This window comes from Monodon monoceros, unplaced genomic scaffold, assembly GCF_005190385.1.
Source record: "Monodon monoceros isolate NGI ecotype Baffin Bay Population unplaced genomic scaffold, NGI_Narwhal_1 Super_Scaffold_18, whole genome shotgun sequence".
In the NCBI taxonomy this organism is placed as follows: domain Eukaryota; kingdom Metazoa; phylum Chordata; class Mammalia; order Artiodactyla; family Monodontidae; genus Monodon; species Monodon monoceros.
The window spans coordinates 155,676,605-155,695,529 of NW_021703774.1; the positions used below are offsets into that span (position 1 = coordinate 155,676,605).

Below are 18,925 nucleotides of genomic sequence, written 5' to 3' on the forward strand. Positions count from 1 at the left end.
CCGGAAGTGGAGAGGAGCGGCGTTGCCATGGCGGCGACCCTGGGTAGGCGGGCCCCGCCCCTCCCCAGGCTTCCAGACTCCCACCCGGAATTCATTTCTACTCCACCTCCATCACCTAACCCCGACCACTGCTGCAATCCCGAACCTGGGCTCCTGGATCCACCTCCCCGGCCTCCCGGGGTCTGTCCTACCCGCCAATCACACCCGGGGCGTTGGAGAGCAAAGAAGGGCTGTAGGGGCGGCGGGCTGGGGATGGGAGGCCGGAGGAGGGCTGGGGCCGTGCCGTGGGGCGGCGCGGCGGGGGAGGGAGTGTCACTCGCATCTCCATCCAGGGCAGGTGCTGGCTCTGGTGCTGGTGGCCGCTCTGTGGGGTGGCACACAGCCGCTGCTGAAGCGGGCCTCCTCGCACCTGCAGCAGGTTCATGAGCGGACCTGGGCCCGGCAGTTGCTGCAGGAGACAAAGACCCTCTTCTTGAATACTGAGGTGCGTCGGTGAATGACCCCTTTCTCGGGCGTAGCCGCTAAGAATTTGGTCTCTGGAGTCAAACAGGTCAGGGTCAGAATCTGCATTCCACCACTTACTCGCTAGAAGCTCTTGGATGAATTCCTTGTCTGCCTTGAGCCTCAGTTTCCTCATCTGTAAGATGGGAATAATGTAACCATCTCATGGGGCAGTTGTGAGTATTAAGTAAGGTGAGGCACATAAAGCACTTAGCATTGGGCCTAGTACATAATTAGGGCCCAAATCTATGATGTTTTGAGCTGCTATTATTAATATTTTATTATGGTGATCCCTCCAACAGACCTTTCCGGAGGGAGGGCTTAGGGCTCAAATTGGCCCTGGGGAGGCAGGATATGGAGAACTACCTCTGAGCCCAACGCTGCCAGTCTAGGCTAGTGGGAAAGACAAGACATAGACACAACCGTCTCTTAGGGCTAAGGGCTTTGAGAGAGGTACAGATAAGTGCTGCGTGAGTTCACAGGAGGGAGGCTGGAGCTAGGGGACCAGGGGAGGGCTTCTTGGAGAGAGTAACACTGGCATTCAGGGACTTGCAGAATGGGGAGGATAGGAACCAGCAGGGCTGAGGGGGAGGGCATTCAGGGCAAAGGCATGGGATTCACTCAGTGACGTTCCCTCTGCCCTGGAAGGGTTCTTTTCAGAGGGCTTAGGCCCTAGGCCCTTATAGCTACCCCTCCCTCCGAGGAAAGGCATATCTCAAAGCTCAAAGAAGGCAGCACTGCTCAGTTAAGCAATCACACTGACTGCAGTTTTCCTCTGTTTCCAGTACCTGCTGCCCTTTTCCCTCAACCAGTGTGGCTCCCTTCTCTACTACCTCACCTTGGCATCAACAGGTAGGTCTCTGGGTTAGAACTACTATGCTTAGTGGTGGAGGCCACCCGGAGAGTCACTGTGGGGAGGGTGTCTAAAACACCTTGTTGCCATGAGTGAGGGAGAGCCCCCTGTCCCTGGTTCCCGAGTTGCACCCTCTTCTCTGGGCAGTAGGGCACAGTGGGCTGGTTATGAGTATGCTGCCAGGCACGAGAGTTGGTTTGAAGCCTGGCAGTCTCATGCAGTGGCAGAGGAAGAAAGAAGGTTCATTTTGCTGTGCCAAGAGCTGGCTTTGACACTCTTGTTTCCACTGCTTGCTACCTGCCTAACCTTGAGCAAGTCCCTTATTTGAACCTTGATTTTTTACAACTGGCTTCATAACACTGAGAGCATTAAATTCAGTGTATGAAAAGCATTTGGCAGAGTACCTGGTGCACACTGTACCAGGAGGAGCTCAATAAACATAAGTTGCCTTTCCCCCACTGTTGTTGACTGCCCTCCACTGCGTCAGATACTGTTCTAGTTTTCACATTTAAAAAAATTCTCATCTCAACCCTATGAAGTAGGCATGATTGTCTCCACCTAGGAGATGAAGTTACAGAACTTTGGGCAACTTATTGCATCTCTCTAAGTCCCACTGCATGTCCGTGCAGAAGGACTTGAAGCCACATATTACTAAAGTTTATGCTCTTGAACTTTGCTATGAGAATTTCACCTCTCCTGGAGTCTCACCTAGGCCCCCCAGAGACTTGACAGAAGTTTGGGTCCCAGGTAGCCCTGGGAAACCCCTCAGAGGCCATAGGAGGGTGAGCGGATAGGCCGACCTCCACACCTGCCCATCAGCTTCAACTAGAGTCACTCCGCTTTCATCTGTCTTATATTTTGGGCTTCTCATAAGACTTCATTTAAAGGAAAGTTTGAAAGCCTCTGCACTCCCTGCTGCCCAGAATGCTGAGCCCTCTGGTCAGCTGACTGCAGTTAGCCATTTACCAAGTTTTGAGCAAATTGGAATTTTAGGATCCTATTATCTCACCACCTACTCTGTATCCTTTAACGCCCACCCATTCTAATAATCAGAACAGTGGTCTCTGTTTATTAAGGATACATTCAGCCAAGGATATACACACGTTATCATATTTCATCTTACAACCCTGTTGTAAGGTGATGTTGTTATCCTGCTATCACTGTTTTTCATGTAGGGCACAGGCTCAGAGTGTTTGAATGACCTAACCAAGGTGACATAGGGAAACCTGGGTCAGCCTCACTCCAGTGCCTTTGCTCTTCCCTTGTACCATGCTGCTTCCCTCCCCAATCTACCGTTGCAAACCAGACTTTAGCAGCCACTGCACTCGATGTAAAGTGTGAAAGCTTAAGGAAGGAGCTCTGAGTAGGTAGCTGTTGTGTCAGTTTCTTGGATGGCTAATGCCAGCCTCGGTGGGGCCTCGCAGGGGCTGAGGAGCTGCACGGTTCTCTCCTCCGCTACCTGAAGCAGGTGAGGCCCGGGAGGGCTGGGAAAGAGTGTGCTGAGAAGCCAACATGCACAGTCTGCCTGGCAGTTACGAGTCTTGTAAACTAGTAACTCAGCTTCTGATTTCGTTTTTTGTTTTGTTTTTTTGTATGTAAGAACTCTTAACGTAAAATCTATCTTCTTAAAAAGCTATAGGTGTACAAAATTTAAGTGTAATAAATTTTAAGTTAACAGTGTCCTTAACTCCATTAGTCTTTTTGAAGTTTGTTTCTTGCAAGTCAGTCCCTCGGGGCTTCAAAACTAAGGAACAGACCCTGGACTGTGGTGACCTCTACTTAAGGCCCAGCCTTGTGGGGCCTGTCCTGTACCTGGCTTCCTACCGCTGACATTTTTTCTCTTCTGTAATTCCCTAAGGCCCAAGTCTGAGCTGAAACAGAAACAAAATGTGCTTCACCTGCAGTTTTGGTTTGTCCTTATCCGTCTAAATAGATTCAATAAGGGCACAGGCTTTGGAGTCAGGCAGACCTTGGTTTAAATCCTCAATTTGCCTCAATTTATGTGATGTCTTTGAGCCTTTGATTCTTTTATCTATGCAGAATGATGCTAATGCTCTTCCTGCAGTGTTTTCGTGAAGATTAATGAGATGTGTGCACAAAGCACCTGGCACATAATGTATACTTGATAAATGTGTTTGGTGTTAATAGCTACTGCATCCTATGGGTTTTGGGTACTTGTCTGTCCAGATGTCCTTGAGATCTCAGAAGTTCTCTTTGAGTGCAAAGATCTCATCCTTACCGGCAAACCAAGGTGGTCCCAGACCTTATAGTTCAGGTCTTCATGCTGGAATCCTGAGGGAGCACTGAATTTAGAGTCAGGAGACCTGAGTTTGAATCCTGAGCTTTGCTGTGACTTCGTCTGGAAAATGGGGTCATGAGATACCCTTTTTAAAAGACTGTCTTGATGATGTAATGAAAGTGTTTTGTGCCTAGAAAGACTTTTTTTTGCATCTCAGAGATTCTTTTCATTCTGATCACTCAGATCTGACCCTAGCTGTGCCCATCAGTAACTCTCTGGCCATCATCTTTACACTGATTGTTGGGAAGGTCCTTGGAGAAGATATTGGTGGAAAACGTAAGTCTGGTCACTGCAAGTTTGGGGAGCCACTACTTGGGCTTTGACACCCCTGGGTTAGTTTTTTCCAGAGCCATCTCCCTTGGCTCGGTGAGGAGAGGAGCTTCCCCGATCCTGCCCCTTTCTTCTGCAGCTCCACTGCTTCCTTGTGGCCGTCAGAGTTTCCTTCCCCTGGGTAGTCTGGGGACAGACCCTGTCTGAGCCCTTCCCTCAGCCCTGCACCAGCTCCTACTGACATGGCTGGTCTCAGAGCCTCTCAACTTCTGCCCATCATGCCAGGAGCATTCGCAGGCATGGTGCTCACCGTGGCAGGAATTACACTCTGCATCGCAAGCTCAGTGACCAAGACCCAGGGGCAACCGTCTACGCCTTGAGTGGACCAAGGCCACCCTCCGGCTCTGCTGTCTCCAGGACGCCCCTGGGCCATGAGGTAGAGGCAGTGAGCATGCAGACTTAGCCCTCCCACCCCCCTCCACTCCCCAGCCTCAGCTTCCTCATCTCTTGGGATAATAGCTACCTCATGGATCATAATAAGAGAACAAAAGTGAAAGGGTTTTGTAACTTCCACGTGCTGTTCACCTGCTGCTCGGATTTAGCACAAGAGACTTCACACGCACCCTCACCCTCAGCGACCTTTCTGTCCCAGCAGCACACTTCCTGCTGTCATGTCAGGCCCCAGGCCCCAGGCCTGCCACTGTTCCTGTGCCTGACCCAGACTATCCCAGCAGCTGGTTGGTGGACCGCAGAACTCCAGCCGCAAGAAGAGAGCCAGCTACAGTCTTTGAGCCAGCAATGCAAACAGGAGGGCTCCAGGGCTCAGCCTTGGCTGGCTGAGGAGGGAACTGAGGGGAAGGTGCATAAGAACAGCAGACGTTGGGGAGAGGAGTTTGCTGTTAGCCTTGCCTGTCCCTCCTGTGAGGTGGGTGCCGGCCCCTCTCAAACAGATCGACATCTATGGGCCCCCGTACTGCCAGACCCCAACGTATGGAGCAATGCCAGGTGAGCGGAAGTCTGTAATAAATGTGTAGTAGACAGATGGAGGTTGGTAAGTATTCTTTTATTGGGACGACCCGCTCCCCAGTTTGTGTTCTTTCCCTGAAGCTCCGTTGGCTACTCATCTCTCTGGCCAGAGAACCTCATAAGGAAATGGCCTCTGTGGCTGGGCTGCTCTGCTCGGAGCGGAAAGGAGGCTGGGCTGTGGGTTTAGGGGCAGAAGAGGGACTGAGGGGCTGCAGCGCACCCTGTGAGCCCAGGGGAGGCCCTGGCTCCTCGAGAACCGGCCGCTGGAGGCTGAGGATAAATGGTGGCCGCAGAGTGGCGGTCCCCAGTTCCTGGCTGCAGCTGCTGGCTCTCAAGATGGCAGAGCAGGGGCCAAGGCTGAGAGAGCTGCCCCAGCTCTGGCCAGCTTTCCAGGATCAGGGCCTCTTCCGCTACCTGTGCTGCCCTCTGGAGGAGGCAGAAGGCCACACAGAACGGAGCCATTAGCACCCCACATCCAGCCTCCAGTCCTCAGCCTGGGGTTTGCCCACCCCAAGAAAGGAAGAGACCAGAAATTAGCATCTGCCCTCTCATTCAACAAGGTAGGAAGTTGGGCTCTGAGAGGTTAGGAGATTTGCTCACAATCACAAGGGAGAAGAATCGTTTCCAGGACCTAGAGCTGCCTGTTTCCAGCTCAGAACTCCTGTCCCAACATACGGCTTCCGGCCCCGGCCCCAGCCCACCTGATCCAGGGGTGCCTCTGTCCAGGTGGCTTCATCATGTGCTACTCCCTGGGCCCCTGCTGTCTCCGTCCTTGCATGGGGAGCCCCATACACTCCCTTGACTCCTGACGCGGGAAGTTACAGGCCGATCGATGCCTAGGCTGAGGAGCCCTCACATTCTTTCCCTTGACCCTCTCTACCAGCCCCCTCGCCTCCCCCCCCCTCCCCTCCGCTCTCCTCCCCTCCCCTCCGCTCCCCTCCCCTCCCCTCCGCTCCCCTCCCCTCCCCCTCACCCAGGACCTCAGAGGATGGCAGGTTAGCTCAGAGGCAGGCCTTTGGCCCCACCCCCACCCCTTCCAAATCCCACCCCTGAAATGTCATGGCTTTGAGTTTCCATGTGCTTCTTTTCATAAACCAGGTCCCTGTGAAGAGGCAAGGGACTGGCCGTGCACACGGGGGAGTAGGAGACAGTCGTCCTGAAGTCCGGACCAGCTCTCAACCTGGGCATTCTGCCCCCATGGAACTCCCTCAGCATAGCAGGGACAATCCTATGTCACTGTTAGAGGCTGGCAGAGAAGGCCTTGGATTCTTGGGTCCCCTCAAAAGAGTAGAGAGCATGCTGAAAAGCTTGCTGGGGGCTGGCATAAAAAGCAGATGGCTCAATTTGCCTGGCTTCCTTTGGAGAGGACTGGGTTGCCTGTGCTCTGTGGCCATTTGCCTGCGGAGGGAACACTGGGCTTGAGCCGTGGGTGCAGGCTGGCCTTACCTTCTCCACTCCCAGTCCAGGTTTGAATGCTCCTGGTGGGAGCTTGGAAGAGGAGATGCCATCCGTCTTCATAGCCTGCATCCTCCCTCCCTGCTCCCTCTTCCATCAGGCTGCCTTATCCAGGGACACGGCAGATGGTGCCTGGTATTCTAGATGACCAGTGAAACCAGGCCGCATCCCCCTACCCCCCACTCGATGCTCACTGGCTCATCTCTTGGGAGGGCTCAGGCTTGGGATAAGATGGGGAGTTGATAATCATCTTTGGACCCTGTTGTGCCAGATATGCTGATTCCGTCTCCAAGCATCCAACCTGGCATTAGGTCCAGCGACTCAGAGTCCTGAAGGTCTTCACAGAGCCCGGATAAGCTGGCTTCGGACCAGTTTCTGGTCTGGCCCCTGGCAATAACTGTGTTAACCTGAACGAATCACTTCACTCCTCTGAACTTCAGCTTCTCCTCTGGAAAATGGGAATAATAATCTCTGTTTCACAAGATTATTGAGAGGATGCAGTGAGATAAGGTCAGAGGCTGAGCTGGAAGAGGACTCGGCTAGTCACTCCTTTTCCTTCCCACCCCCCATGACCCCCTGCCTCACCTACCCCCTGCTGTGGAGCCTGGACTTTGGGTCTGGGGGTTGCCTGCAGTGAAAAAAGAGAAGGCTTGTAGGAGGCAGAGCAGGACATGGAGTCAGGGTGGCTTCCTCTGCTCTAACCTGCTACCCTTCCACCTCACACATACATACCAGCAGTGAGGGACGAGGCACCAGATAGGGGAGGGCCTTGAACCATCCTCTCCGACAGCCACATAGTAATGGCCACTCGCCAGAACCTCCCTTGCTGACAGTGGGAGCCCATCCAGGGTGCAGAGTCTGGGAGAGAGAGGTGAGTACATAAGGGCCGGTGAACAAGATGTGTCTTCATATGCAGCAGACTACAAGGGGGTGGGTACAGCTATTTGAAGGTGCCCTTTGGCTGCTGGCCCTCTGGGCACCAGGGCCAGTCACCCAGGCTCTGCCCTGGCTCCGAGGGCTGGGCTGGAGGGGCCTCTCCCTGAGGCACAGAAAGAAGTCCCATTTGGGGAAACATGCTTTCCTTTTGCTTTTTCATCCTCAAGGGCAGCGAAAAGCAGTAGGGAGGCTCCCTTTGGGGACATTCAGGTCTCCACAGTCCCCAAACTCACTTGCGCACAGCCCCGCTCTGTAATTTCACCTTCTCAGGCAGGAGTTTCAACACTGCTTCCCAGTCCGTGCTGGCAGCCTGGGACAGCTTCAGGCTAAATGGGGGGCTTAACAGGTCCCCATTCCTGAACATACTGGGACAAAGAGCAGCCTGGTAAGGGGAAGGGTCCCCAGAACTACCTACGTGTGAGAGGAAGAAGGATGGCACAGCGGCCAGAAGATGGTCCAAGAACCAGTGCGTTGTTTTTCACCCATTAAGCATGTTGGACTTTTTATATCCCAGTCGCCAGGGGCTCCTGGAACAAATCCACCCACTTTCCCTTGGTCTCCCTGAAACAAAAATCTCTGCCCCTGTTCCCCAACACGAGCACTCACTGGATACAGCAGGGGGAACCTGCAGGTAGCCGCTGTCCAAGGGCCCCATCACATGGCTGCTGAATCACAGGAGGGCCCTGAAACCCGTCAGGCCCCCAGATCAGGAGCGAGTTGAGGCCTTTTGTCAGGGATAGGTCAGTCCAAGGTGGGTAGGGTGAGGGAAAGAAACCAGACTGGGGCAGAAGAGGGGGCAAGGAGGGATGGGACTGGTCATGCCTTTCACCAAAGGGTACTTCTACCTCCCCTAGGTCCCATTCTTAACCCCCTCCCATCCCTCTGTTTTATGGCTTCCTCTTTCCTCTGAGGACCATAGCCTGGAGCTAAAGTAAAGTAAAAGTTTGGGAACGGCACAAGGAACAGTGTCTTGAAATCCTGCACCCAAGAAGGCTCCAGAGCTCCAGGGCTCCTGACTTCCCAGACCAAAGTGGGTGCAGCCCCCAGGGGGATGGGAGAACAGAGGGCTGGGGGCTGGTCGGCCCCAGGACTTACTGGTAGTCTGCTGCTCTTCCCACCTGGATCCTCCCCTCTAGGGTGTAAAGAGCTGAAAGGACAGATAGGTCACTGGTCATCTTGGGGAGCCTGGGTCCTCAACAGCCCGGCAGCTGCCAGAGTCGGGGGCTGGGGCCCAGTTCACCAAGTCTTCCTTCCCACTGGAATAGTCCCAGTCATCTCGGTCTGGGACAGATGCTGGCACTTGAACCTGCCTTAGGTTATGCATCAGGCTGGACATCCAGTCTGGGGTCTCAGACCCAAGCCACAAGATTAAAGGTCGAGATCCTCCTGTATCTCAGAAATTTTCTCATTCGTGAGGTGTGCGGTTTCATCTCATTTTGTATGAGACCGAGGGCAAGTTAAGTGACTCACCTAAGCAACATGGAAGTGACAGAGCCCTGTCTGGCTCCCAACTCCTGGCTCCTTAACTCTCAGCAACCTCAGCTGAGAGCAGAGGAGGACCTGGAAGCCAGCTCTGAGCTGGAAGCTCAGACACTCAAATTATTTATTCTCCCATCTTGAAAAGCATAGCCCCACCCTGTAAAGGATAATCCCAGCCTAATGGAGAGCACGGGATGCCTAAACACAGCAGGGAGGAAGTGATGGATGGATTTAGAGTACTTAGTGGTGGTGGTGATGGTCATGGTGGTGGTAAGGACCCAATCAGGAGCAGCCTTTGGAAAAAGGGGCTCAACCAGCAGAATGTTCTTCCCACTGGTTGGTCCTGGCTGGATGGGCATGAACATCAGTGTAAGACTTTGACTTGAACTGTGGCTCCACGTGTTATTTATGTACTCTTAGGTAGGTTATTTCACTATCTTGATTTCCCCTTCCAAAGAATGGGGATAAGACCACCCCCTTCATAGGATTGCTGTATTCCGTGAGATACACAGGAAGTACTGAACACATGCTGTTGCTATCGCTATTACCTCTCTCCCCAGGCTCTTTGACCAGCTCCAGCCCACTCACGGGAGCTTGCGGAATCGTTCAAAGCCAGCAGCCACATACTGTCCTTCGTTCTGCAGGTCTGCCAGGTCGGTGACAGAGTGGCCATGACAAGGCGTGTGGAGAGCACGCACGGCCAGTGGGGCCTGCACAGCCGATGTCACATCACAGAGGAAGGTCTCCAGGGTGGGGAAGCAGTGTTGAGTCACCACCAGCTGGTGGCCTGGGGAGAAGGGGTCCCCATTCTGGTACACCACTACCCTCTTGGCTGCTGGACTGCCACCTGCCATAGCGTGTCCCCAGTTAGAGACGCAGAGCTGTTGCCAGGCAACTAAGGCAGGGCTGGGAGCAGTGCCAATCAGAGGTGGAGTCCTGCCCTCTCACCCAGAAAGGCAGGGAGAGCCTCCATAGGAGCATCTGTCTGCATTCAAGGTCTCATCCAATCTGCTCTTGGTGGGGCCTCACAAGAGTACGGTGGGTCTGATCACTATATATGAAGAAAGAGCCTGGGGCTCAGTGAGAGAGGCAGTGGCAGAGATCACACTGAAACACAGATGTTCCCGTACCGGGTGGAGCGAGGGATTCTCAGCCTCCCTGCCACTATGCAGCCCAAGGGCTGAGCTTAAAGGAAGATCAGCTTTGGGGGCTGTTCCCCAAGGACGGCTAGTCTGCTCCTGGGCTGTGGCTCCCAGCCAGCTCTGGGGAAGATGCCCCATGTCAGCAGGAAGTGAACAGGAGGGCCCAGAGTCTGTCCTGACCAGAGGCAGAAGGTAAATACAACCAGGCTCAGAATCTAAGGAACACCTTTATTCTCCATCAGCCCCCCAACTTTACTCACCCCAGGTGGCTCCCTATCCCAAAATTTGGGTTGAGCCACAGGCAGAGGATGGAAGTATCCTCCTACCTCTACTGATGCCAGCTCTGTGCTCCAACTTCTCTTGGCCTCATTAGCCACCAGTACCCACGGGCAGGGGCAGGAGGTAGAGCTGGTACCAGGGAGCTACAATGAGGTCTTGTCTCCCTCATTGCCCTTTCATAGAATCCCCCTTTGGAACCTGGTCTTCCCTGGTTCCCCAGGGTCTAGCCTGGTGGTCCTGTTTTCCACAGTCGCGCCCTCCAGTGATCCTCTCCTGTGTGGTCTGACCCTGTGGAAGACAGTTTCTCAGGTGGCCTTGATCTCCATGGTACAGTCCTCTGGTTTTTCCATCCTTCATGGCTAGATTCATTGGAGGTTCTATCTGTGGAGTTTTTATCACTGGGAGTTCGGCCCTTGAGGTGGTTTAGCCTTCCAGAGATCCAGGCCACCATGCTCTGCCAAAGTCCCATCACAGATGACATGGTCCTCTGAGAGGCCCAACTCTCGTGGCCCAGCTCTTTGGCAATCATGCTCTTTTTGGCCTGGCCCTCTGGGAGAGTTGTCTTCAATGTCTGGGTCCTCACAGAGTGTGGGCAGCTGTGTCCTGGCCTTTCCAGAACAGTAGCCCCTAGATTTGAGGCCTTTGTGGGTCTCATCCTCTAGAAGTTTTGTCAGCTGCAGGCAGGTCCCTCCAAAGGTCTGTTCTCCACACTCTGGCTCTTTGGTGAGCCTTTTCCCTATGGCCTGATTATCCCATGGTGTGGGCAGCTGTGGTCCTGTCTGTCTGTAGCATAGGTCCCTGTACTTAGCCCCAGCAGTGGTTTTGTCTATAGTGGCCAGTATTTCTGGGGTTTTATGGGGTTGTGATTTGAGTCTCCAGCAGGAGTCATCCATGTGGTCTGGCTCTCTAGTAGTTCTGTAGGACTGGTCTTCCAGTGGTGGGCCTGGTCGTGACCCAGCTTTCTCACAGCCCTGTCCCCCGTGGTCTGCGCACAAGCTGGGCTCATCTCTGGCCTGGTTCGCCTCTGGGGATCTCAGTGTTTGTTTGAGAATTAGGTACTGTTGGAGAAGAGAACACTGTACCCGGCAGGCCTGCTTGGGCATGGCAGGAGGCTTTTCCCTAAGCCCCACCCTTGGCCCTAAATGTGCAGAGAGGGCTCCAAATTAGTGCCTACCTCCTTACGGCTATTGATGGCCTGTTGCAGCCACAGCAGCTCCATAGCCAAATGGCTGCGGTGGTACTGGAGCTCCTGGAGCTCCTGGAGCTCAGTCTGGCTGTGGGGCAGTCCTGGACCTGCAGCTTCTGTGAAGGAGGGAAGAATGAAGGGAGAAAGCCTTGAGGGGGCAGACAGTGGGCACTGGCCTAGCATTAGACCCTGGCACCCTCCCCCTGCCCACCCATGAGTTGCCCCCAACCAAGCAGAGGGAAGAAGGAAAGGGATGCAGCTTATCTAGCACAAGCCTTTCACTTTTCAGATGGGAAAGCTGACGCCCAGAGAGGGTCAGAGGCTTGCCCTGATCTAGGCAGAGAGGTACCTGGGTTCTCCATCTTTGACATGTCTCTGGTCTCCTCTTGGCTCGGTTTCCTGGTCCTCCTGCTCTGCTCATCCTGAAACCATGGGCTATCATCTCTGCAGGGAAGACTGCCTGAGTTTGCTGAGCTCTCTCCTGACTTCTTCAGTATCATGTCCTCCCAGATGGCCTCTTTCTCAGGCTCTTTACATGGGAAGCAGCTCCATAGTTCCTGCTCTGGATTTGGTACCCTCTCTCCAGCTTTCCAGGTCTGATGGGATTTTGCCTTCTGAGAAATCAGAAAGGTATGAGAGCCCCAAGGCTAAACCCTCCAAGTGTCTGGGTACCATGATATAGCATACAAGTTAATGAGGATTAAGGACTGGGGTGTGAGGAGGTTGAGTCTGCTGCCTTTTCCAATGAGAATAGCTTGTCAGCATGAAGGGTGGAATCCCCTGCCCAGGTCCCTCTTCCCCCTCTCTTCTACCTCTAGGGTGTGTAGTACCTTTGGGAGAAATCGGGGCCTGGGAATCCAGCCCTCAGTCCACTGAAGCGTGCCCAGATCACCCTCGATCTCTCGTACAATAGCCTCATATTCAGCTCGAAGACTCTGGAACTGGCGTCGGACCAAGAAGCCCCGGACGCAGGCCTGGTGTGGAGAACGAGGGGAAAGAAAACCCTTACCACTGCAACATGGGGGCATCTTGGGGGATTCTCCTGGAGAGGTCTGCAAGAGAGGACCCGGCCCCCGGGAGAGGACAGGTGACGCTGTGTGTTGGCGCTCTGGGGGTTCGAGGGAACGTGCTGGGCTGGATCCACCTCGTCGATTGAAGGCCCTTCCCTTAATTTCCCTGATCCCGTAGGAGTGTGTAGTGGGAGTGGGGGGCGCGTGAGGGTCCGTGGGGTCCCCGCATTCTTCAGGCCGGTGGGGCTGGGTCGGTAGGTTCAGAGGTGGGCACGCGGGCAGGTTACTAGACGTGACAGCCTCATCTTGTCCAAAGGTCCCAGTCCGAGATCCCGTGGGGGGGAGGAATCATGCGCACCCCAGCCCGCCCCGCACCTGCAGCGCTGTCACCTTCTGATCCAACCGTTCCCGCTCCATCCGGGCGTAACTGACCCGCCCAGCGCCTGCGCAGTGAGTCACCAGTCTGCGCCGCGCTGGCCTGCTCAGGCCCCGCCCCTCCGTCTCCATGGCAACCTTTCGGATCCTGCCCGGGGCTGGGCGCCAACTGGCACCTGTCCCCACTCCCAGAGCAGCACAGGGGAGTCCAGCCCTGCGACCGGGACCTCCCAAACCAGAAGTTTGTTGCAAAGGGGCGTTCCCGCGAGAGCTGGGGCCCGGGCGCCCCTGCCGAGTAAAGGCGCGAGGAGGGGAGGGAGGACACAGAGCCGCTTTCTTTCTTTATGGTTTAATTCCATCCAATGCCCCCCTCCCCCATAGCACCTGGGGGGGCCGCGGAACACCCAATCGAGTCCGTAAAAAGTCACAGTTTGAAGGGAATGAGAAGGGGCGGTCTGAGCCTGGGTCCGACACCTACACAGCTGACGGCTCCTCAGGCTCGGCGTTCTCAGCCAGGTGCAGCTTCTGTCTGTGCCGGTCAAGGATTGTGATGCTCTGGACCCGGGTCCTTGCAGCCCTATTTTCCCAACCTGCACAGGCTCAGTTTCCCCGACTGCGCAAAGGGGCGGGGGCCAGGGACTCTGGAGTGCTCCGTGGTCTGGGGTTGCAGTCCTCACCTGTCCTTCTTGCTAGGTGCCTTACCCCCTTCGCTTTTGCTTTAGATCATGCAGGAGCGTGCACCCGCACTATTTCTGATAGAACTAGATGCGGAGATAATTTAAGTCAGTAAAAATAATTGTTCAGTGCTGAAAGAATAGGAAGACATCAGACAAGCTTTGCCATGGATTGGTGTCGGCTAAAGTACTTGCTAAGATTTTTTTTTTTTTTTTGTGGCCTCTCCCGTGGCGGAGCACAGGCTCCGGACGCGCAGGCTCAGCGGCCATGGCTCACAGGCCCAGCCGCTCCGCGGCATGTGGGATCTTCCCGGACCAGGGCACGAACCCGTGTACCCTGCATCGGCAGGCGGACTCTCAACCACTGCGCCACCAGGGAAGCCCCTTGCAAAGATTTTGATAAGCAAGTAAAACATATTCCCTGCAACCACCTTTCTTTCTCCTAATATTTGGGGAATTCTTTCTGCACCCTCTACCTGGGTAGGGGGAATTTGTGGCTAATTCTGTAGGACTGAAAGGGGTAAGGATGTTGGTTATCTGTAAAGATTCCTGCAGGGTGGTGGGGAGGCCGAAGCTGATTTTATCTCTGGGAGGCGTGCACACACTTACACACTGTCAAGTCCCCTTGAAAGGATACATAGAATTACTAAGATCTTCCAGCTGTCAAGAGAGAGAGAAAGGGAAGTTTTTGTAAGGAGGGGCACCTGGTCAAATTCCAGATGCTCTGGGGTTCATCTTCTGGTGGGGGGTTGAGAGGCCCAGAGCTTTGGGCTCCATGCACCCCCCAGCTTTTCACCCAGGGGCCAGGAATGGTCTTAGAAGCATGTACCCCTCCACACACCCTCTGGTGCCCCCAGGAACTGAAGCACCCAGCCCTGACCCACATTGCTAAGCAGCTGGTCCAGGTTGCGGTCAGCCATCGTCTTCTTCTGCTCCTCAGGTAGCCCCTCAGTGACCCCGTCCTCCTCCTCCTCCTCCTCCTCCTCTCCACACACGTCCAGGCTGAAGTGCAGCCGGGCCAGCTTCTCCTGCATCTCCCGCACGTGTTCCAACTGCTCAAAGGAGCATTCCTTCCCTGGACAACACCTGTCAGCTCTGGGAGCAAGCTTGGGACCCTGGTACCAGCCACGCCCCAGAGACCCAGCCCTCCAGCCCCACCTACATGCCCTCTAAGCCCCGCCCCCAGGACTCACCGAAGGCCTGCAGCCGGCCTGAGTGGAAATCATTGAGCAGGTTCAGCAGCCCACCTTCCATCTCATAGACGTCGGTCACCTCGGTCAGGAACGAGTGCTGCAGGGGTGTGCCTGCAGAGCCACCCCCACCTCCTGCCAGCACTGGGCGGCATTTCTCCTTGCTGACCCTGGGTGGGTGGGCATGGCCATGGTCACAGGGTGAGTGGCAGCCAGGTAACCCCAGGTCTTCTGTGCCATTTGTCTATGCACTAATTCACCCTTCTTCACCCACTCCCTTCCCTTTACCCATCCCGGTGCCCAGAACAGGGCGAAACATCCATTTACGTTGGTGGGTGGATAGAAGGGTGAGGGTGAGAGGTCAAAAGAAGTCTTTTTCTGCCAGTGATACATCCAGAACCATGCCTGGAATGGGGCTCCGGGGTTCCAGTCTGAGCACCTCACTCATTCTTCCTGTGACCCTGGGTGAATCACTTGTCCTCACCGGTCCTCAGTGAACTTGGGGACAGTTACTCCCTTATTACCATGAAAGCCATCTTACCTCTTCCAAAAATATCTTTCTGCCCCTCTTGTTTGTAAAAACCTTTCCTTTGAATTTTCTATTGCCCTCGGGATAACACTGAATGATCTTTCCAGCTTGGCCCCACTGCCTCTCCAGTTGCGTCTCCTACTATCCCTGCCCCAGCCCTGAGCTTCAGCTACCCCGACTTGGCCATCTCCCAACATGCCTCTCAGGCAGGTGGTGCCAAAGGCACAGGGAAACACAGTAATCAGAGAAAGAACGCATGGGTAGTGGAAACAAACACAGACACTATAGGGTAGGAGGCAAATTTTCAATCATTAAAAAAATTAAGCGGAGAATTCAAATTGTTCACCCGAGTATCCCCTCACCATTTCCTACCCCATGACAATCCAGGACCACCAAATCACCTGTGGTTCCTGGAACCTTCCAGGCAATATTTTCCTACCATACTTCTGCCAGGCAAGCCCCTCAGCTTAGCACATTCTCCCTCTCCAGTGTGCCCAACAGCCTTCTCTGACTCACTTCCTGGAAGTTTGCTCACTCCCTGCGCTGAGGTGCATCACACTGTGTGATCCCGGTGACCCACCTGGCCTTTTCCCAACACACTTGAGAGTAGGAACTGGGTCTGAGTTCTCAGGGGCCGGTGGGGGGTGGGAGGAGCCCCAGGGAAGGCATGGATTACTGCTTAGTAACGGTAGGCTAAGGCCCCCTTTACCTTCCTGCCCACAGGGCTCAGCCCAGAGTTAGGGTCCCTCCCTCCTTGCCCTCTTCCCTTCTGTACCCACCTCTTGAACTTGGCCCGCTGCTTGGGGGATGGCAGATGAGGGAGTCCCAGGGCCAAGGAGCCGCTGTGGCTGGTGGGCACTGGGACCCTGCGTAGTGTGCCTGGGGGCTGGGCTGGCTGGGTCAGGCAGGGCTTGGGACTCCTTTTCTTCTTCTTGTCCTCCATTGGATGCTGGCTAGGCCTCAGGCCCTGGGAGGGAGGCAGTCCCACTGAGACAGTGAGGGGCAAAGCCATCCCTCCACCTAGCAATCCCTGAGAGCTGCAAAGGATGGCCCCCAGACCTTCCTAACTCTCCCCTCAGCTGCCCAGTATGGGCAAGGCCAGGTTCCAGCACCTACTGCTGGGGTCACAGATGTGTATTTGAAGGAACTTCTGTGGCCCACCCCAGGTCCTCCTTGCCTTCCAGTTTTAGCCTGAAAACCTAGGCCCTGCCTCAAAGGGCTGGACCAGACACTATTTTCCTGCCGCTGCTGCTCCCGGGGTTTCCTGTCCCTGTAGCCGAGGGGGCGGAGCTGGCAGAGGAAATGTAGGGGAGACCGGGTGCATGTGAGCTGGCGGGAGACCGGGTGCATGTGAGCTGGCAGGAGCCCGGCTGAGGACTGGGAGTGTCTTAACTCGGCTCCGTCCTGTTTATCAACTGCCTGGACAGACGCTGACAAACCTCAGCATGGAAGGTGACAGAGATGTGGATGGGATCACCTGGGAAGACCCCGGTGTCAGGCAGTAACCCCTGAGGATGGGCAGCAATGGCAGAAGCCGTGGCACGCTGGCAGGGCTCAGTGTGGTTTCCCCGCACTGGCATCCCTCCTCTTCCACCCCACCCCCAATGGCAAACACCAGGAGACTCCCAGAAGTTCCCTGGGACAGACTTCCAGCCGCTTCACCCTCCCCAGTCAGGAAGTCCCCGCTTGGCTTCAGCTGCAGCCAGAGAAGGCCGCGTGGTCGGGCACGTAGCAGGCAGCCTGGGCCTCCAACAAAGGCTGCGCCCGAGGCTGGCACCGCTGGATCTCCCGCCCGGCCCCGCCCCTTCAGCCCCAGGTCCGCGGAGGCCCCCCCCCCCCAGATGGAGGTCTGAAGGCCCTTTACGGGGTTTCCTCAAGCTGCTTACTCCCAGTTTCCACCACCAAGCCCGACTCCGCACTCTGGGATGGCGGTGGCGCTGGGGGCATAAGCATTTAAATGGTACGAGGCTGGCTGGCACGGGTGTGGGACAGCGGTGGTGGAGGGGAGACAGAAGCGCGTCAAATGCCTGGCCCAGCAGCAGCTTGGTTCAATTAAGGACTCGATAGAAAAACTGCAGCGGGAGCCTCGGCTCCCCAGGAATGGCTGGGGGCGACCTGGGATCTATTTCCCACAATCTCCAAAGCCGTGTGCCAAATGGATCGCTCATCTCGGGAGCCAGGATCCGAAATGGAGCATCAGACCCGCGTCATTGAGCCTCTGCACCCACTCCCGAAGTGGGTAACTGACCTGGAGGTTTGGGGTCTGGAGTGATGCTTCCGTGGGGGTTCCCTCCGCCCTCCGCAGCACTCTCCAACTCGGGAACGGAAAGGGTGGAAGCTGAGCTCGCAAGAGGTAATTTGCATTTAAAGAGAAAGTGACCTTTTTTAGAGTGGGATGGAGTAAGACGGGAGGAACATCCCCACATTTATTAAGCTGTCCCTTTCACTCGACTTTACCTCCCCAGCTGAGCTAAGGTGATGACATTGGTTGTGTGATGGCAATCTAAAAAAAAAACCCTTTCACTTTCCTATCAGTTTTGGAGAGAAGTTACAGTCCCTTACCAAACGGTGGCAGCTTTGTCAGAAATGGAGGGGAGGAGGAGGTGGGGGGTAGAGAATGAATGAATACATATATATGGCACGTAAGAAGCACAAGAAGCAGCAGCAGCAGGAAGAAACTGCAGGAGAAGACAACCATCTTTCAAGTGAGTCCCGGTCCCCTATTAAGCATTTTACGTACATTTAATCCTCATAACAACCCTGAAGGAAGGTAGTCATTTTACTGAAAGTCAACAATAGTCTTTTTTTAAAAATATATTTATTTATTTATTTATTTGGCTGCACCCGGTCTTCATTGCGACATGCGGGATTTTCAGTTGCGGTATGCAAACTCTAGTTGTGTCACGGGGTGATCTAGTTCCCTGGTTACAGATCAAACCCGGGCCCCCCACGCTGGGAGCCGGGGAACCACCATGGAAGTCCCAACAGTAGTCTTCTGAGGTAACACCATTCCCCCACAGCACCCAGACACTCTTTGCTGGTAGGTGGTGAGGGCTGTATTCAGTCACTCATGAAATGACAAGACCAAGCCGACCCTCTCCCCACACCCAGGCCTACGGGCCACCTGTGGGGAGCATCAGGTTAGAGCAAAACCAGTGTGATTACCCAGCGCTTGACACCAGCCCCCAGGGGGAAAACTTACGTGCCTGATGGGAGGCTGACCCAGCGCTGCTGGTACCGCCCCAGGAGGCCAGACCAATGGGGCAGCTAACAAAAGACCTGGCAGAAGCACCCAGCTCAGGTCCCCAGAGAAGCATCTGATGCAACAGGAGGCTGCCCTGTAGTCTCAGATAACTGCCCCGGGGCCAGCGCACAGTGACCCTACCTACCTTCCCCTCCCACTGGGCAGGAGCAGAGCCTCCCTGGGGCCGGGCCTCCCCGAGTTCCAGACGGCTGGGCACTCTTTCCAAAGGCACCTGAACAGGGCTCCTTCCCAGATGCTTCCAACACCTAGACTGCTCCAGAAGGGGAGACATTACTTTGGGACTTCCACAACCAGGGGTCTGAGGGAGGGGTCTGCGTAGGTAGGCAGAGGGGACAGCTGGAAGTCCCTCTCCTCCCCTACTAGGGCTGCTAGAGAGTGGCACAAAGGCTCCTCCAGGAAAGTGGCAGAGAGTCCAGGAGCACCTCTAGGGTGAAGTTATTCTCAGAGCTGCTTTAA

General features: G+C 55.0%; 3 protein-coding genes across 9 annotated transcripts; 1 reads left to right on the forward strand and 2 right to left on the reverse strand.

The window, feature by feature from the left end:
* Positions 1-2: 2 nt before the first annotated feature.
* TMEM234 (transmembrane protein 234) lies at positions 3-14,058 on the forward strand. Of its 5 annotated transcripts, XM_029228641.1 has the most exons (10): positions 8-43; positions 333-484; positions 1,287-1,353; positions 3,837-3,929; positions 4,209-4,267; positions 4,645-4,928; positions 11,877-12,056; positions 12,340-12,513; positions 12,753-12,886; positions 13,728-14,058. In XM_029228641.1, exons 1-9 carry the CDS (start codon positions 28-30, stop codon positions 12,865-12,867), a joined length of 1,140 nt encoding a protein of 379 aa, XP_029084474.1. In that variant the 5' UTR covers positions 8-27; the 3' UTR covers positions 12,868-12,886; positions 13,728-14,058. The 5 variants fall into 5 exon arrangements, 2 of the variants coding, with proteins under 2 accessions (XP_029084474.1, XP_029084473.1); XR_003794446.1 differs by lacking the exons at positions 12,340-12,513; positions 12,753-12,886; positions 13,728-14,058 and adding exons at positions 6,048-7,275; positions 9,380-9,472 and having other exon boundaries at positions 3-43; positions 4,209-4,359; positions 4,576-4,928; positions 11,877-11,998; XR_003794445.1 differs by lacking the exons at positions 12,340-12,513; positions 12,753-12,886; positions 13,728-14,058 and adding exons at positions 6,048-7,275; positions 9,380-9,472 and having other exon boundaries at positions 3-43; positions 4,209-4,359; positions 4,579-4,928; positions 11,877-11,998.
* IQCC (IQ motif containing C) lies at positions 10,464-12,081 on the reverse strand. The gene is given in 4 exon segments (XM_029228639.1): positions 10,464-10,655; positions 10,657-11,298; positions 11,415-11,542; positions 11,776-12,081. Coding segments are annotated over 4 exon segments (1,113 nt in total). The 5' UTR covers positions 11,927-12,081.
* Positions 12,857-17,524, reverse strand: CCDC28B (coiled-coil domain containing 28B). Of its 3 annotated transcripts, XM_029228645.1 has the most exons (6): positions 17,453-17,524; positions 15,984-16,171; positions 14,679-14,845; positions 14,370-14,560; positions 14,123-14,145; positions 13,150-13,340 (listed from the first exon to the last, which is right to left on the reverse strand). In XM_029228645.1, exons 2-6 carry the CDS (start codon positions 16,145-16,147, stop codon positions 13,286-13,288), a joined length of 600 nt encoding a protein of 199 aa, XP_029084478.1. In that variant the 5' UTR covers positions 16,148-16,171; positions 17,453-17,524; the 3' UTR covers positions 13,150-13,285. The 3 variants fall into 3 exon arrangements, with proteins under 3 accessions (XP_029084475.1, XP_029084478.1, XP_029084476.1); XM_029228642.1 differs by lacking the exon at positions 17,453-17,524 and having other exon boundaries at positions 12,857-13,340; positions 15,984-16,690; XM_029228643.1 differs by lacking the exons at positions 13,150-13,340; positions 17,453-17,524 and adding an exon at positions 13,373-13,572 and having other exon boundaries at positions 14,095-14,145; positions 15,984-16,695.
* Between the last annotated feature and the right edge of the window lie 1,401 nt (positions 17,525-18,925).

Coding starts and splice junctions, on each gene's coding strand:
- CCDC28B (XM_029228642.1), bottom strand. CDS start 16,216: ATGGCTTTGCCCCTCACTGTCTCAGTGGGACTGCCTCCCTCCCAGGGC. Junction 14,846..15,983: donor CAGCGGGCCAAGTTCAAGAG/GTGGGTACAGAA, acceptor CCACCCACCCAG/GGTCAGCAAGGAGAAATGCC. Junction 14,561..14,678: donor AGGCCGGCTGCAGGCCTTCG/GTGAGTCCTGGG, acceptor GGTGTTGTCCAG/GGAAGGAATGCTCCTTTGAG.
- TMEM234 (XM_029228641.1), top strand. Junction 4,929..11,876: donor AACGTATGGAGCAATGCCAG/GTGAGCGGAAGT, acceptor TCATCTCTGCAG/GGAAGACTGCCTGAGTTTGC. Junction 12,057..12,339: donor CCTTCTGAGAAATCAGAAAG/GTATGAGAGCCC, acceptor CTCGTACAATAG/CCTCATATTCAGCTCGAAGA.